The sequence below is a fragment of the Chionomys nivalis genome, chromosome 3 (genome assembly GCF_950005125.1).
Source record: "Chionomys nivalis chromosome 3, mChiNiv1.1, whole genome shotgun sequence".
In the NCBI taxonomy this organism is placed as follows: domain Eukaryota; kingdom Metazoa; phylum Chordata; class Mammalia; order Rodentia; family Cricetidae; genus Chionomys; species Chionomys nivalis.
Genome location: NC_080088.1, coordinates 97,752,865 through 97,770,023, shown reverse-complemented (window position 1 = coordinate 97,770,023; position 17,159 = coordinate 97,752,865). Strand labels below are relative to the sequence as shown.

Sequence of the window (17,159 nt, the reverse complement as noted above, 5' to 3'; positions counted from 1 at the left end):
AGGATTATATTCCCAGCACTGCATAAGCCAGATGTGGTGGTGGGTGTCTCTAATCCCAGCACTCCAAAAGCTGAGGCAGGACCACTAGGAATCCAGGATAGCCTGGGCTACCTAATAAATTGTGTGTGGGGGGGTATGATCAGGAGTTCAAGGTCACTTTTGGCTGCAAGAGACTGTCATATATATGAGAAAGAGATGAAGAAGGGAAGAGGGGGGTGGTGAGGTGAGGAGAACCAACCTCTAGATTAACAGTTCTCAACCTGTGGGTCACAATTTCTCTGGGGGTGGAATGACCCTTTCACAGGGTCACCTAAGACCATCAGAAAACACAGAGATTTACATTATGGTTCGTAACAGTAGCAAAATTACAGGTATGAAGTAGCAACAAAAATAATTTTATGCTGGAGGGGTCACTACAGCATGAGGAACTGTATTTAAGGGTTGCAGCATTCGTAAAATTGAGAACCACTGTCCAGATACTCAGGAAGTGACAGTTATCACAGGTACCAAGGGGAGGACCAAGCAGTAGCACCTGCTGTGTTACTGACAGGTCAGGTGCCCAGTTGCCTGAGAAGGTTAGTGAAGGCTTCCCTATCTAATAGCTCCAGTAAATGGCTTAATAGCCATTCTAGGGACCTTGGATGCCCCAAGGTGTGGGCTCCATGAAGACAGTATCACTTTTGTGACACAAGATGGCACCAGAGCCCACGTGGAGGAAGCTGGAGGCATGGAAAGCCTGGAGTATCTAATCTGGGGTGGGGAAGGGGAAGAGGTGATAAAAGAGCTTCTTACAAACATCTGAAGGGACAGGGTTCAAGGTGGCCTGGTATCATCATACCTGCGGTGGCTGGTCTTGGCTTTGACAGAAGTGGGGCATTTAATACTATCTGGGTAAGTACTGGAAACTGTTGGAACTCAGCAGCACTGTTTACTAGTTTCTTTTGCTTGTTTTCTTATTCTTGAGCTAGGGTCTCACTAAGTTGCTCAGTCTGGTCTACTCACTCTGTAGTCCAGGCAGGTCTTGAACTATCCTCTTCCCTTCTTGATAAGATTTCCTCAGGCTTACTGTGGAGCAAAGATGACCTTAAACTCCTGATGTTGGGGATGAAACCCAGGGCTATGTGCATGCTAAGAACTGGGCTATAGCCTATGCTCCTGTCTCAGCCTCCCATGCCCTATTCCTGACTTGTCTATTGTTTCTTCATAGCATTCTCTGTATTTTTTGCATGAAATTTAATACAGTAAGTTAAAAAATTGGCAAGTCACTAGGCTTTCCAAGTATGTGGTGTTGCCTGGAGCTGCCCTGGAGGCTATGGCCTGAATCACACCTTAGGATGGGCCACTTCCAGTTGAAGTGGCCCTTGATGGGTGGAGAGCACACTGCTGATAGGCAGAGGCATCCTGAGGGCCCAGTGTGGCAGACCTTTGACATAATGGTACCAACAATGGCAGCTCTTCTCCCAGCTTTCCAGGGTCAGGGACAGAACCCAGGGCTTTCTACATGCTAGGAGAGTACTCTACCACCCAGGCTCCTCTTTACAGGTATGTACTATCATGTCTGGTTCAAGTACTTTCTTTCTTGTATTTCCCCCAGTACTGGAGGTTGAACCCAGGCCTTCTACATGCCAAGTAAGCATTCTATAAACTAGTTACAATCCCAGCCCATCAATATACATATCTTAATGAGCTCTTTACCATCTTCACAAGCCTTTAGCCTGAGGTACACACACAGAAGATGGTGTAACAGATGTAATAAGTGAGCTAAAAGGCAGCCAGCAAATGAGCCATTACCACAGACTGTGATGTGCTCAAGGGTCACAAGATCTTTATTTATAGACTCTTGGCCCCAAAGAGGGACAAGTCTCCTTTGTCCTTTGAGCTACTCATTGGCTGTACTCGCCTCAACTAAGGTGCCCTGCTTTACAGAGTCCTGATCAGGATGAGGGACCCATGTCCCTCCATCTCCGTGGAAAGACTTCCAGGAAGGATGTGTGGGAATGATGGTGCCTGGGTGGCAGAAGGTGGGCAGGTACCTTTCTTCTCCATCCGCTTCATGTCCATCAGCTTCTCCACGTTGTTGGGGTCGTTCAGCCATAGTTGCATGCGGACAAAGGGCTCTCGTCCTTTCAGACTGAGCTTATGCCAGGGCTTTGGGCGGGCAAGGAGGTCGGAGACAGAGCCCTGGGTGAGCCCCAGGATGGTCTCCCCAAATAAGCGCTGACCTGGAAAGCAGATGTGAGAGATAGTCACTGACAGACAGGGGCAAGCAGGTGCCCAGAACCTGAGCTAGACACACGGTTCAGTGGCCCATAGTCTGGACTGTGGAGGCCTGGCCTACAGCAACACTTTGTAGAAACATTTTTCTTTAGTTTTTATAGGCTGGAGAAGGAACCTAGGGCTTTGTACATGGAAGGTGAGTAGTCTATTACTAAGCTACACCCCCTGTCTCTTACTGGGGGATTCTAGGTAGGTGTTCCCCCTCGGACCTAGAATTTCAGTACTGAAACATTTCTTTCAGTTGTCTTCTAACAGCTTCATTGGCAAGGGAATTAGAATACACTTGCATTCTACCTGTAGTGACAAATGACTATGCTTTCGGAAAAGCTTTCATACACACTTATAATTCTAGCACTTGGGAGGCTGAGGCAGGAGGATCAGAAGTTTTAGATCAGCCTGGGCTACATAGGGAGTTGCAGGTTAGTCTAAACTATACATCAGTAGCCTCAGGAGAAAAAAAAAAAGAAAAACTTCCAGGAGCCAGGTGAACTGAGGGTGACACCTGCAGTCTATTAGAGGCAGTGAAATCCCTAAGCACAAATCAGAAGGTGGAGTGGCAGCTGCTCAACTCTCACAGGCAACTTCTAACCAGAGGCTAACTGGGTGTCTTTTTATTTATTTGTTTGTTTGTTTGTTTGTTTTTTCGAGACAGGGTTTCTCTGTGGTTTTGGAGCCTGTCCTGGAACTAGGTCTGTAGACCAGGCTGGTCTCGAACTCACAGAGATCCGCCTGCCTCTGCCTCCCGAGTGCTGGGATTAAAGGCGTGCGCCACCACCACCAGGCTGGGGGTCTTTTTATGATTAGCAAGGCAAGGGTCTTACTGAGAGAACAGGCACTTGACCCCTGGATCACAGCAGGAGGGAAAAGGGGTCTGAAAGCTTTGGGTTTGAAAGGCTCACTGGCTTCACTGTTTCTACAGTCTCAGCTGCCTTTCTTTTTTTTTTTTTTTTTTTTTTTTTGGTTTTTCGAGACAGGGTTTCTCTGTGGTTTTGGAGCCTGTCCTGGACCTAGCTCTGTAGACCAGGCTGGTCTCGAACTCACAGAGATCCGCCTGCCTCTGCCTCCCGAGTGCTGGGATTAATCAGCTGCCTTTCTTAATGTGGCTCAGAAGACCAGACCTTCCCTGGACCCCTGTCTTCTCTCAGGAAGGATAAACAGCCTGCTCTGGGATGATTACAGGGCAGGTGGCTATGGAGGCTGCAAGAGCTCCCAAGCCTGCAATGTGTCACAGGCTTAGAAGAAGTGCTTGCAAGCTGGAAGAGATGGCTTACCTTGTGCAAGCATGAAGAACTGAGTTAGATCCCCAGCACTCATAATAAAAAGTTGGGCATGGCGGTGTGTGCCTATAATCCCTGGACTGGGAAGGGGAAGGCAGGAAAACCCCTGCAACTCAATGGTCAGTCAGTCTAGCCCTAACAGTATGCTCCAGAGTCACTGAAAGATATTGTCCCAAAAACTAAGAAAGAGTTTGAGGAAGACAATCCACATTGACTTCTGATCTCCATGTGTACAACATGCATGCACACATACATACAAAGTGGGTTTGCTTCCTCATTAAAGCCATTCCTCTGCATGATGGAGAGAGGGCTGCCATTTTTGTTGTTGTTGTTTTGTTTTTTGAGACAGGGTTTCTCTGTGTAACTGCTCTGGCTGTCCTGGAACTCAATTTGTAGACCAGGCTGGCCTCAAATTCACAGAGACCCACTTGCTTCTGCCTTCAAGAGCAGGGATTAAAGGTATGTGTCACCACTAAAGTTATATATCAGAATCTATTATGACCTATATGGACTGATGGGAAGAGCTTGAATGAACAAAAGCTACTGAGTGGAAGTGGAGATTGGGATTAGAAAAGCCACCATTTGGTCTAACATAACATCTGGGATATAGGATGCTAAGCAGAATGTGCCAATTCCACACTGTGGCTAGAGACTATGGAGGCTGACTTATGCTATCTGTGGTAATGTCTTCAGCTATGAACTGAAAACACTATAGGGAACATCCAGAGAAAATGATGTGGCACTATAACTATAAACATGGTTGACTGTGTGGCCAAATTTAGTTTAGGGGATAACCCTCACCCCATTTTAACTTAAATTTATCAGGTTAAGGTTATAGCTCAGTGGTAGAGTATTTGCCTAGAATTCCCCAGTGAGGAGCTAGGAGTGTGTCAGTGGTTGAGTGTTTAAATAAACACGCCAGGATCCAAGGTTAAGTTGGGAGTGCACCTGGATCTTGACCAGGGGTCATCTCTGTTGCCTGATGCAGCTTGATGCTGACCACTCTGTGACCACAACTACATCCAGGGTCTTGTAGGAAGGCAGATAACATTCTTCACAAGCCTTAAGAGCCACCAAGGGGGACTACTTCTGATTGCTAAGCCCAGGTGATGGGCTACAGGCTTTCTTGGAAGTTTTTCAGGGTAATAATTGGTCCTATGTAGCACTTGGAAGTGCTGTAGGCCAGCAGGGTACTGCTCTAGCTGCATGTGATATAAGCCAACTAACTTTCCAGTAGGAATGGAAGCTGGTTAGTGATGTCAAGGAGGAGGCTACAGTGTTTGTCACTTCCAAACTGTGATCTTACAACTTGGTGGTTTGAAAGGAGACTTTTTTTTCTTCTGCTATTCTCAGTGTTTACATGGAAGGATGCTTTCTAACTGGGAGTGGGTAGCAGGAGTAATCGGCCTGCTTCCTTGGACTTGTGACAAGTCTGTGAAGAAGGGGATGACTCAAGTGTAGGAATCCTTCCACATTTCAATAACCGATGAACATATGGGCTTTGGGCTGTTCTCAAATCAGCAGCTAAATTTTCATTTTTTTATGAATGAATGATTACAATTGTTCCCAGTGGATGTTTCTTTTTCCTGTGTTCTGTTTTGGACAATACATTGCACATAGGGGACATAATGTGACATAGGGGAATCAAGAGGATGGTTGGGCCTGATTCTAGACTGTAAGTCACTGGCAGACTTCACTGAAACTCAGTAGCAACCTGTGTATCTGCACATGTGGCAGCCAGAGGACAATTTCGGTGTCATTCCTTAGGCATAGTCTACCTTCATTTAAATTTTTTTCTCTTTTATTTATTTATTTATTTATTTATTTATTTATTTATTTATTTATTTATTTTGGTTTTGGTTTTTCGAGACAGGGTTTCTCTGTGGCTTTGGAGCCTGTCCTGGAACTAGCTCTGTAGACCAGGCTGGTCTCGAACTCACAGAGATCCGCCTGCCTCTGCCTCCCGAGTGCTGGGATTAAAGGCGTGCGCCACCACGCCCGGCCTCTTATATTTATTTATCTAGGTGTGTGTGTGTGTGTGTGTGTGTATGTGCGCGCATCAGCCAGAGGATAACTTGTAAGAGTAGGTTTTCTATTCTACTCTGTGGGCTTCAGGGATTGAACTTAGGTCATTAGGTTTGACAGCAAGTGCCTTTACCCATGAGCTATTTTTCTGGCTCTCACCCTGTATTTTTTTTTAAGATATTTATTTATTTATTTATTTATTTATTTATTTATTTATTTATTATGTATGCAATATTCTGTCTGTGTGTATGCCTGCAGGCCAGAAGAGGGCACCAGACCCCCCTTACAGATGGAGCCATCATGTGGTTGCTGGGAATTGAACTCAGGACCTTTGGAAGAGCAGGCAATACTCTTAACCTCTGAGCCATCTCTCCAGCCCCCTCTCACCCTGTATTTTTAAGACAGTTCTTTCACTGACCTGGACTTCAGCTAGGTTGCTAGCTGGCTAGTGAACTTCAAGGATCCTGCTGTCCCTGCCTCCCTCACACAAGGATTAAAAATATGCTACCATGCTTGGCATTTTTGTTTGTTTTTGATTTCCGAGACAGGGTTTCTCTATATAACCACCCTAGAACTCACTCTGTAGACCAGGCTGGCCTCGAACTAACAGAGATTCGCCTGCCTCTGCCTCCTGAGTGCTAGGATTAAGGTGTCAGCTACCACTATCTGGCTCAATGCTTGGCATTTTTTACATGGCTTTTAGGAATCGAACTCCATGCTGCATGGCAAGAACTTTACAGACTGAGCTGTCTCTCCAGCCTCAACTGCAGTGTTCCTCTTGTCTTATTCTATCCTGGGGAAGGTGAGACATGCAGCTCTCCCAGAAATTGCTGTACAGTTCCAGTCATTCTGTGAGGTTGTCTCAGTGTGCTCATTTCATTGACACTTTCACTTGGGACTCATGAGGACATACGACCCACAGAGAAGCAGAAGTTTTTCTTGCCATGCCTGTCCAGGAAGGCCTGACTGATCAATATAACTCTGAGGAGGCATGATAACATAACAATGGCAAGATTCCTAATATTCTTAGGGCCACAGCAGCTCCTATCCAGCAACAAGAGAGCCTCATAAAACCACTTCAGGCAGAGCCCAAGTTAGCTACAGCATGTATAAGGCATATGACCTATGGTTGACACCATTAGAGGGTGACCAACTTAGTACTGCAAAGCAAGAGAGAAAACAGTAGCAGTATTAGATGGCTTCCAGGTAGGTACCTCACAGCTAAGAGTCACCAGCCTGTGATAGTCAGAATCAAGCCAGCATCACTGAGGGGGTGGCTTACAGGGCACACATCTTGCCCCACAGCAGGCACATTTAGGAAAAACGGGTGGACCTTGTTTTTGATGCCCATGAAGTCACCTAATGCTACAGGATTGAGCTGATCCTTCTGAAATCCACTATGAATTTAGGCTCTTCAGGGCATGTCCTAAAATAAGAGGTGTCTATGGGTTACCTGATCTGCTCTGGCTTATAGGCTGTCTTCTGAGGTATGTTGCGAGTGGGCCTGGATTGACTCCTATGGTTCTTGTATTCTAGTGAGCATGCTAGAATTCACACTGTAATATATTTCATATTTTGTTTGTTTGTTTTTATGGAACCCAGGGTCTCAAGTATTCTAGGCAGGTGCTCTACCATTAAGCCATACCCCCAGCACCTCACTTGGGGATCCTAGGCAGGTGCTCTACTACTGAGCTACATCTCCCAGGTCCCTTATTGGGCAATTTTAGGCATATGTTCTGCCTCTGAGTCACACCCCGGGACCAGGTTCTTTAAAGTATGCATGTCCAACATGTAGCTTGACAGTTATCAATGTAGCCCAGTACAAAATCAAAATTTAAATATAATGAGATTTCTGTTTTAAATTTCTTCTGTGAGCTTTGTATACAACAACTCTGTGTGGTAAAGTAAAAAAACTTGAATATGGAGATTTTAGAGTTTTTGACTAGCTCAGCCTGCAGCCCCGTCCCTTACACTTTCAAGGCTTCGAACAGGAAATGACTGGATGACTAGTGACCCGGCAATGGGGACCTACCGAGGTTGTTGTCCGTCAGCACCTCTTTGACCCTCTTGGTTATGCCGTAGGTGTCCAGCTCAGGAGACATGGCTACTAATTCTTGGATGCTGAGGGCTGAGTGTCCAGAGAGAGGCAGTGGTGTTGTGGGTTGGGAGTCTGAGGCTGGTGGGTCGCTGGGTTCTGGCGGTTTGCCTTCTTTACTGGTCTCAATGGCAGGACAGGGCTGCTGGACCAGTTCAGTGAGACTCTTCACGGATTCGCTGGAACTCATAGGGGACTCAGGGGCGGGGCTACAGCTGGCAGAGGTCTTTGGAGTGCTTTCTAGAATTAAACACAACAAGAATGGCTGCTGAAAACAGTCATCTTTCACCACATAACTGACTTTACTTACTTAGGAAATGTTAATTAAATCCCCTGTTCCAGAAGGGTAATGTGTGGTAGTCCTCAGGACTGTCTGTTACTCCATAGTTCTTTCATTAAGTGTAACCTCTAATTTTCTGCATTAAAGGAATAAAAATAACACCAACAAAGACAAAAAAAATCAACTAATGGTTCAAATAAAAGGTTTCTGAAGGCTTAATATCAGGGCATTTTGCTAAAAAATGTCATTATGACTGCTATGATTTGTTCTAATCAAACCCCACGATTCTGGTAATTCAGAGGGACTGAGGGTTGAGTTTAATATATGTGATTATTTCTTCTATATTTTCCAGAACAAAAATATATGGACAGGAGGTGGAGAGATAGTTCAGTAGGTGAAGTGCTTGCCTTGTAGGCATGGGGATGGATCTAAGCTCTATCCTTAGAACCCAAGTTAAAAAGCCAGGCATGGTAGTGTATAGTTGTAATCCCAGCACCGGGGAGGCAGAGACAGGCTGCCCTAGGGCTCACTGCTTATTCATCTTGCTGTACTCAGTGAGATTCAGGCTAGTGAGAGACACTTTTTCAAAAAACAAGGTGGATGGTGCCTATGGAATGAGAACCAAAATTGTCCTCTGGTTTCTATGTGCATATACAAGTGTGGACAGATCATTTTAGGTGAGGGTTGCCTATGAGGCTAGATGGTCATATGATTACAAAGACTCTTGAGGGCTGGAGAGGTGGCTCAGTGGTTAAGAACACTGACTGTTCTTCCAGAGGTCCTGAGTTTAATTCCCAGAAACCACATGGTGGCTCACAATCATCTTTAATGAGATCTGGTGCACTCTTCCTATATATATAGGCAGTATACTCTTGACCCAATGCCTCAGCTGTTGGTCTCTGTGGTGGTCCAAGGAGACTTAAGTCTTGGGATCAGATTGCTTTTCTATGACACTATCAGAGGTACTGAGGCTAGCGGAAGAAGGATACCAAAGAAAGGTGGCATGCCTGCTCTGCACCAACCTAGGGGCTTGGTGGTCCTGCCTATTTTTAGAAAACTGTGCTCTTTGATCATCTAGACCATACTGTACTGGCACCAGAAAGGTGTGGAGACCATCAGGCATTGCATGTTCCTTGCTGTAGAATAGTCTGTGTCTTGTTGGGGGGGCGGGCACTGACGGCGCCCAGCGGGAAGTGCTACACCTTCCTTCTGGCTGAGTGTGATGGCCAGTATGGCCAGTGTGAGAGGACGAAGAATCACTGAAGGCCAGTCTTGGAGATGGCTGTGAGGGCTATGTGGACAATTCCATTCCATGGGCTGGGCTCTAGACTGAATAGAAAGGAGAAAGCGAGCTGAGCACCAGCATTTGTCTCTCTGCTTCCTGACTACAGGTGCAATGTGATGAACCCCTGAAGCTCTTACTGCCATGACTTCTCTGCAATGACAGGTAGTGTCCGTCCTCTCAATTCATGAGCCAGAAGCTTTCTGCCCTTAAGTGGCTTCTGTCAGGCATTTTGTCATAGTAACAAGAAAATAAACACAGGAGCAACCCCCCTACCTCTCTTTAGTAGCATCATCTGTAAAATCTGGCATATTGCCTTGAGCTGGTTTGGGGGAGTATTTAGAACCAAGACTGGTCATATCTTAATTTCCAAGGACACAGAGAACATCAAGAAGGAAATGAGAATGACTCTTATCCACAAGACCCAATCTGTCTTTGGCCTTATTCTGTGTTTGGCACACCTTTCCTCATTTCCACTGAGGCTGACATATCATAAGGCCATGTAGGAGGGGTCAGGCAAGGTGTCTGAGTGATGATAATTGTATTGAAATGTACTTTTTTTCCTAAGAAGGTCTCTATTCAACATAAAGCTCTAATTTATAGCTAATCCTGCCAGTGGCTAATAGATGAGTGACTGGTGATGTTGGCCAGAGTCCAAAGGCAGATTATTCTGTGTCTTCTCTTGTTTGCAGTTCTTTCAAGCTGTGACAAGTCCCTCAGTAGCATTATCAGCACAGCTTCAGATAGCCAAAAATTCTGTTGCTGCCTGGGCTAGGGGTGTGGTGTAGTGGCAGAGCACCTGCTGCTGAGCATGTTGATGTCTTGAATTACATTTATGGTTACACCAAAAACCAAACCAATACATAACCAGACAACAAAAAAGGAAACTGTTATCTGACTAAAACATAACAGCAAAGGCTTTATGTGCAGGTATACACACCCATACAGAGACCAGAGGAGGTCAGGTGTCCTGTTCTATCACCTTTTACCTTATTCCCTTGATACTAGGTTCTCACTGTACCTGGAGCTAGGCTGAAGGCCAGGAAGTCCTAGTGCGCATGGGGCTATGCTAGGCACGTAGTAACAGTTGGCTTTTTAAACGGGTGCTCGGGGTTTGAACTCAGGCCCTCACACTTATGCAGCAAATGCTTTTACTACTAAGCCATTTCCCCATAGAATTTTTTCTATATATTTGGACTAAGACCTCTCCTGTATTCAGGGAGTAGGATATACATTAAAAAACACAAATATCTTATGAATGACTAGAAAGAACAAAACTTGAAATGGAACCACAATTGAATCCAATAAGTCTGCGTAATGTCCTCAATTGGTACAAAGTCCCACTATCTCATAAAGTTGGGGAAAAAATCAGGTTAAGAAAACAACTGAACTGCTTGTGAGACATGTAAGAGATGAGTGTTGGGGCAGAAATGGCTTGAATCCATTTTTAAGGCAGTATGAATCCGTAAATCAGATTTCTTCTCTCTACTCACCCTTGGGTCACCAGACAACAGGGTCTAAAACCTAGCAAATGCTGTTTGTATATCAGAAGCAGCGAAGGAATTGCACTGTAAATTCACCCATGCGAGGGAGCCCATTGGGCAGATCATCTATCTTATTCACTGAGTACTGTCAAGAATAGCAGGCATCCCAAGCATGATAAACAGATTTCTCCTAGGTTTGTGTCCTTTAACCCACAGCAAAGTCAAAATCCTGGCTGCCTGCAGCTAGTAGACAGCACAGGGCTGGTGGCTCTCTGGAAGGTAGGTCTTACCAAATAGCTCTCCAGTTGCCTGCTAGTCCTCGAAGTTGTGTTCTCAACAGGCTATGCAAGGCCTGCAACACCTAACAGGTGTGCACCTAGCATGTGTAGTGTTCCTTTGTGTTTTCCACTGGCCTTGAACTCACTACCTATCTGGGATTACAGGTATGACCTACCATGCCTGCTTTATTCAGTGCTGGGGTTTGAATTGAGGGCTTCTTTGGCTCCATGGTGTTGCTGTGTCTTTGTGAGAACTGGGGGCAGGAAGCTGGAAGGATGGAAATGCAGGCTCAAAAGCAACTTAGGAGACAGTGTGGGGGGTTCGAAGATATGTGGTAGGAAGATCTGGATGAGGTCTGGAGTGCTCTGCATAGCAGGGTGTGTAGTGAACCATTCAGATGGGGCATGCTGTTGCAGAGGTGCTGTGGGGCAAAGGGGGACACATGCTCTTCCCTCCCCCAGCTTAAGTGCGGTAGTGACCACCTATAGTCCCAGTACTAGGGAGGTTAACACAGGAGGATCTTGAATTTCAGGCCTTCAGGGATTATGTAGCAAGAATCCATTAAAAAAACCAAACCAAACCAAACCAAACCAAACCAAACCAAACCAAACCAAACCCCCTAAATGAAAATCAGTCAAGGCAGGAAATGGTTCAGCTGGTACAGTGCCTACCATGAAAGTATGAAAACCTCACATCAATCCCTGAGACGGCTTTTTTTGTTTTTTAGAGACAGAGTTTCTCTGTAGCTTTGGAGCCTGTCCTGGAACTCTCTCTGTATACCAGGCTGGCCCCAAACTCATAGAGATCCGTCTACCTCTGCCTCCCAAGTGCTGTGATTAAAGGTGTGCGCTACCACCATTGGTGAGATGACTTTTTTAGCAGGTAAGAGCACTTGCCATCAAGTTTGATGACCTGTGTTTGATCCCTGGGAGGGACCCAGGGAGGAAAAAACTGATATCTGAGGATTACTCTTTGATCACCTTATGCACAATATGATACACATGCACCTACACATATCAGTCACACAAAAATAAATAAATATAAAACAAATCAGGAAAGCAACCCTTCAAGTCTCACATAAACAAACAAACGAACACCAAGAGCCTAAGTACAGTGCTAAGAACTTGTAATACCAGGCCTAGGGAGGTGGAGACAGCTGAGCCCTAGGGCTCCCAGGCCAGTCAGCCTAGTTGAATTGGCAAGCTCCAGATCCAGTGAGAAACCCTGTCTCAAAAATTAGGGTGGAGAGAGACAGATGAAGACTTGTCACTACCTCTGGCCTTCACATGTACCATGTGCATGCAAACCCTATATAATCATGTACATGTGTGCACATGCACAAAAAGGAAACCCTACTTTGTGATCATGTGTCACACAGCCACCATGGAAGTGACACTGACTAGGCTTACTGTGCACAGGTGCCAGGGTGACGCTTATGGAAAGGAATTCATGCACCCAATTCTCATAACCACCTTTCAATGCACAGCAGAGGTGACCTGGACACACTCTGATGTCTCATCCTACAAAGCCACCTGCACAGTTGCTCAGTGTTCACCCTGTGCTGCCTGACTGCTCGAGGCTTGTCTTTCTGGGCAATGATTCTACAACATGTGTGAGCAGCAGAGATCTCAAACATGGTGATGAGTCACTAGAAGTCAGTGGCAAGGGTCAGGGAAGGGGCTCAAGGCACTTTTTTTTTTTTTTTTTAAATAAACCTCATATGCACGAAGCTGTGTGCTGGAGATCTGGGCTGATGTCTTGCTCCAGTCTCCTAATAACCCTGGTTGGACACATGCCCACAATGCAGGCTGGAGAACTGGCTGGCTCCATCTGGTCAGATATCCTTGGATAGAGCAAGGATGGGAGCCAGAGCAGAATGGAAAACTGCATTTCTACCTATAATGTTGTCTCCCACCACCAACCTGACAACCTCTTGGCCCCATCCACCCTATCTATTATCCACAGCCCCCATCCAGCCATCCACTGTCCATCTATCAATCCATTCCCACCATCTTCATCTTTTATCCATCTATCCATTTTTTTTCTTTTCTTTTTTCTTTTTCTTTTGGACAAGGTCTTACTATGTAGCCCTGTCTGGCCCAGAACTCATAAGTAGATCAGGTCTGGCCTCAAATTCGTAAGATGATTCTTTCACTTCTACCTCCAGAGTACTGACATTAAAGCTATGTGATACCATGCTGACTTTGTTCATCCATATTAAAAATTTTTGGTTTTTAAAGTTTTATTTCTTTTTAAAAACACTATCTGCTTGGGTGTACATACTATGGCACACATGTGAAGGTCTGAGGACAACTTTAGAGTTGGATTTTTCCTACTATGTGGTTCTGCAGATCAAACTCAGTTTCTCAGTCTTGGAAGCAGGTGTTTTATCTGCTGAGCCATCTTGATGACCCTTCTGCCCACATTTTATTTATTTATTTATTTATTTATTTATTTATTTATTTATTTATTGTTTTTTTTTCGAGACAGGGTTTCTCTGTGGCTTTGGAGCCTGTCCTGGAACTAGCTCTGTAGACCAGGCTGGTCTCGAACTCACAGAGATCCACCTGCCTCTGCCTCCCAAGTGCTGGGATTAAAGGCGTGCCCCTGCCCACATTTTAAAGCACCTACTTTGTGTCATGTGCATCATGTACTCTGCTAGGCACTGGAGAGAAAGTAGACAGACCTCCCCAACAACAACAACAACAACAAAAACCACAGATCCGTTTCAACAATCTAAGCAGCCCTAGGCCTATGATAATTAACGGGTTAATTTGCATACTTTAAAAGCTCAGAGGGTGTTGGGGTATTGTTCATGATAAGCACTGGTCTAGCATGCTGCAGGCCTGGGTTGCATCTTGGATCTTGCAAAAGGAGCTTGGCTATGAAGCACAGAGGGCAGGGACAGTGACTCAGGGCCTGCAGAGATACGCAAGGTGTTTGGGAGCCATAAAAGGATTATGAAAGATATTATATTCCCCAAACAGCAGGCTAAACAACAGCTGCTTTAAGCTTTCAATAGAAGCCAATAGAAAACACATCCGCCCCAATTTTCCAAGACAAATCGCTCTGCAGTTTATCTGATCCGCTGCTGCAATTTCCACGCCCAACCCTCCTCTATCTCGGTAATAACCCAAATTCCATTTAGTGTTCATTTGAGCAGTCAGGATGAAGTCATTTTTGATTATCTCCCTACTGTGTAAAAAACAGCTTGAAGGTAGGAAGTCAGCAAGCATTTCCTCCAAAAAGTAATTATTGCAAGTGACATTTTTACTGCTGGCATGCCATACGGCGAACAGCGCGTTCAGAAGGACAAGTTGCTGAAACAAAATGACAGGGTACTCTGTGACATTCTGACAAGAACCCAAACATTATTTAACTGGCGGCTGGTCTGATGCACCGCTTTTCATTATGTCCAGAGTTTAGACTTTGAGCCAGTGCCAGGCCAGGCAACTTCAAGTGACTCTCATGACAGATGAGGAAGATGAGGTGGGGAACTCAGGGAGCAGGTTACAGGAGAAGGGAGTGGTATGGCCTAGCTAGAGAAAGGAAGACTAAACCAGAAGGGGACATGAACCTCAGTAGTTGTGGGCAACAGTTCAGCAGGTTCTAAGGAGCTCAGTGTGGACATCTTTTTTTTTTTTTTTTTTTTTTTTTGGTTTTTCGAGACAGGGTTTCTCTGTGGTTTTGGAGCCTGTCCTGGAACTAGCTCTTGTAGACCAGGCTGGTCTCGAACTCACAGAGATCCTCCTGCCTCTGCCTCCCAAGTGCTGGGATTAAAGGCGTGTGCCACCACCGCCCGGCTTTCAGTGTGGACATCTTAAGTGTAGCAGGTACTCTGGCAGCTCTGGAGGGCTCTGAGGCCCTTTCCAGCTTATAGCCATTGACGGACAGTGCTATGGACAACCAAGGAAATGTGCATGCTCAATGCTACCTGAGAGCATCCAGTTTCCCAGACAGACTAGGCCTTTGTACTCAATATGAGGAGCACACTCTCCTCAGCCCCTGTGGTTTACAGGGCGAGGCATGGACCATGTGGTAATGAGTCCTGACTCTACTATAATGTATGTGGCTTCTCATCTGTGCCTAGGCTTTGTGCTAAGCAGCTGATTCTCACAGAACTCCTGGCACCTCCCCAAAATTCCTACAGTTACAGGTCTTCAAGGTGTCTTCTTTAATCTCAGCACTTGGAAGAAGAGGCAGGAAGCTCAGCTGAAAATGCAAGGTGTCTTCTTTTTAATACAAGTGTTGTTTTGGACCCAAATACAGGCTACTCTGATCCATGTCTCAGCTTGCTGTGCCCACCCTTTTCCTTGTGCCTTGGGACACTTCCTCACTAACAAACAAACAATAAAAACCAAAGGAAGAAAAAGTAACCAATTGTGTCAGAGATGACCCACAGCCTTCTACCATGAAAAAATGTCCCAACTTCTGATATCACCAGCCAGTTCCCAAGGAATCTTGGGTAGACTACTTCCTCTGGGTAAATCCAGCCAAACAGATGGCAATGGCAGGCCTCAAGCAGGTCCCTCCCTCTCCTTGCCTACTTATTAATATACCAACCCTGCTGGCATTAAGTCTCAGGAAACCTACCAGAACCCCCTTTCTTTTCAAATAGCAGAAAGGGAAGAGCTAGGCTGGGGGTGCAACTCTGTTGGTAGAGTGCCTGCTTAGCAGACACCAAGCCCTGGGTTCCATTCCCACCCAGCATGGCACTAAACAGGTGTGGTAGGGCACGCCTGTAATCCCAGTACTCAGTGGGGCAGGAGGATCAAGGTCAGGAATGTCAGACTTTCGAGTGCGTTCCAGGCCTGTTTCTATAACTTCAGCAGTGATTATGACCCAAGCTCTGCTCAGACAAGGGACTGAGGACACAGCTCAGTTGGCAGAAGACATCTGAGGCCCAGCACCACAGAAAGCTAACATAGTGGTGCACAACCATAATTGAGATAAAGCTAAAATAGAAATATAATGAAAAGAGAACATAAAATATCTGCTGCACAGTAGGTGCTAGTGTGTGTGCTCCTGTGTAATGACAGGACTGACTTTAAATATTTGCATCAGGAACTCTTATGATACAGGAGGCTCACATTCCTTATGAGCAAAGCAAGACTGTCCAATTAAATCGAGTTACTCAAGTTAAATTGCCTATGTGTCCCTGGCTTTGACTGTCACTGAGTAGTGAGACCTCTGAGTGCCAGGCAAGCTGGATGCTGGGGTGTGCGTGTAAAGAAAGCATCCTGTAAATCACAGCATTTGAGGCCAAGTGGCAGAGAGATATCACTCAGCAGGTTCCATCAACAAAGACTCTGGGGTCAAGATGGGAGATCTAGAAGAGCACCTGTCGCCCTGAAGCTGAGACTGGGGACTGTCAGGAACAGTCAAGCCTAGGAAAGGACAGAAGAATGGAACACCTAAGATTTAGCCCCATGCACAACTGCACCCTACTTTTACAGGGATGCTTTTTAACCCCCCTTTTCTTCTTTACACTGAGTAAGTTGCTTAAAAGGAAATGGGGTCTTAGGAGTTCTGTGCAGAACAGGTCTCAAATTCACACCTCTTGCCATAGCTTCAGAGCACTGGGATTATTGCATGTACCACCACACTGGCTCTCCTTCCTTCTCCCCTTCCTTCATTTATTGTTGTTTTGAGTCACCGTCTCATGTACTACCAGACTGGCTTCAAATACCCAAACTTCTTGCCTCTAGTTCCCCAGTGCTGAGATTGTATTTGTGCACCACCATGCCTGTTTTCTGTGGTTCTGGACTGGAACCCAGGGCCTCAAGTGTGCTCTGCCAACTGAGCTGCATCCTTAGCCCCATGTATCTTTGAGCAGAGTTTGGGGCCCCTAGGTCATAATCACTGCTGAAGTTACAGATCAGGCCAAGAAGGAAAGTCATGGCTTGATACAACTGTGGGAGTGACACTGGATGACACGGTTGGTCCTGTTTCAGGGACTGGGCTCACCTTGCTATAGACCATATATTTAAAAATAAGGCTTTCAAATTACCTCTGATAACCTTATTACTGAGCCAGTTGTGCGTATGAACACTTATCAGTGAATCCTTGTGTGGTAAGAGAAAATACACATCACATAAATAGTCTAAATATATATTACTGCAGAGAAAAAACAAACACAAGATAAATTGCTTTGTTGTAA

At 45.5% G+C, this 17,159-nt stretch overlaps 1 protein-coding gene across 6 annotated transcripts in view; it reads right to left on the bottom strand.

Moving 5' to 3' along the window:
- Cux1 (cut like homeobox 1) overlaps nt 1-17,159 on the bottom strand; it is a 331,836-nt gene that overhangs the window by 35,679 nt on the left and 278,998 nt on the right. For 4 of the 6 annotated variants that reach the window (XM_057765876.1, XM_057765878.1, XM_057765877.1 and 1 more), the window contains 2 exons: nt 7,612-7,914; nt 2,034-2,222 (listed from right to left, as the gene is read on the bottom strand). The exons of the other annotated variants lie outside the window; for them this stretch is intronic. In XM_057765876.1, the coding sequence (XP_057621859.1) occupies nt 2,034-2,222; nt 7,612-7,914 (492 nt within the window). The remainder of the gene's footprint in view (nt 1-2,033; nt 2,223-7,611; nt 7,915-17,159) is intronic. 6 annotated transcript variants of the gene reach the window in all.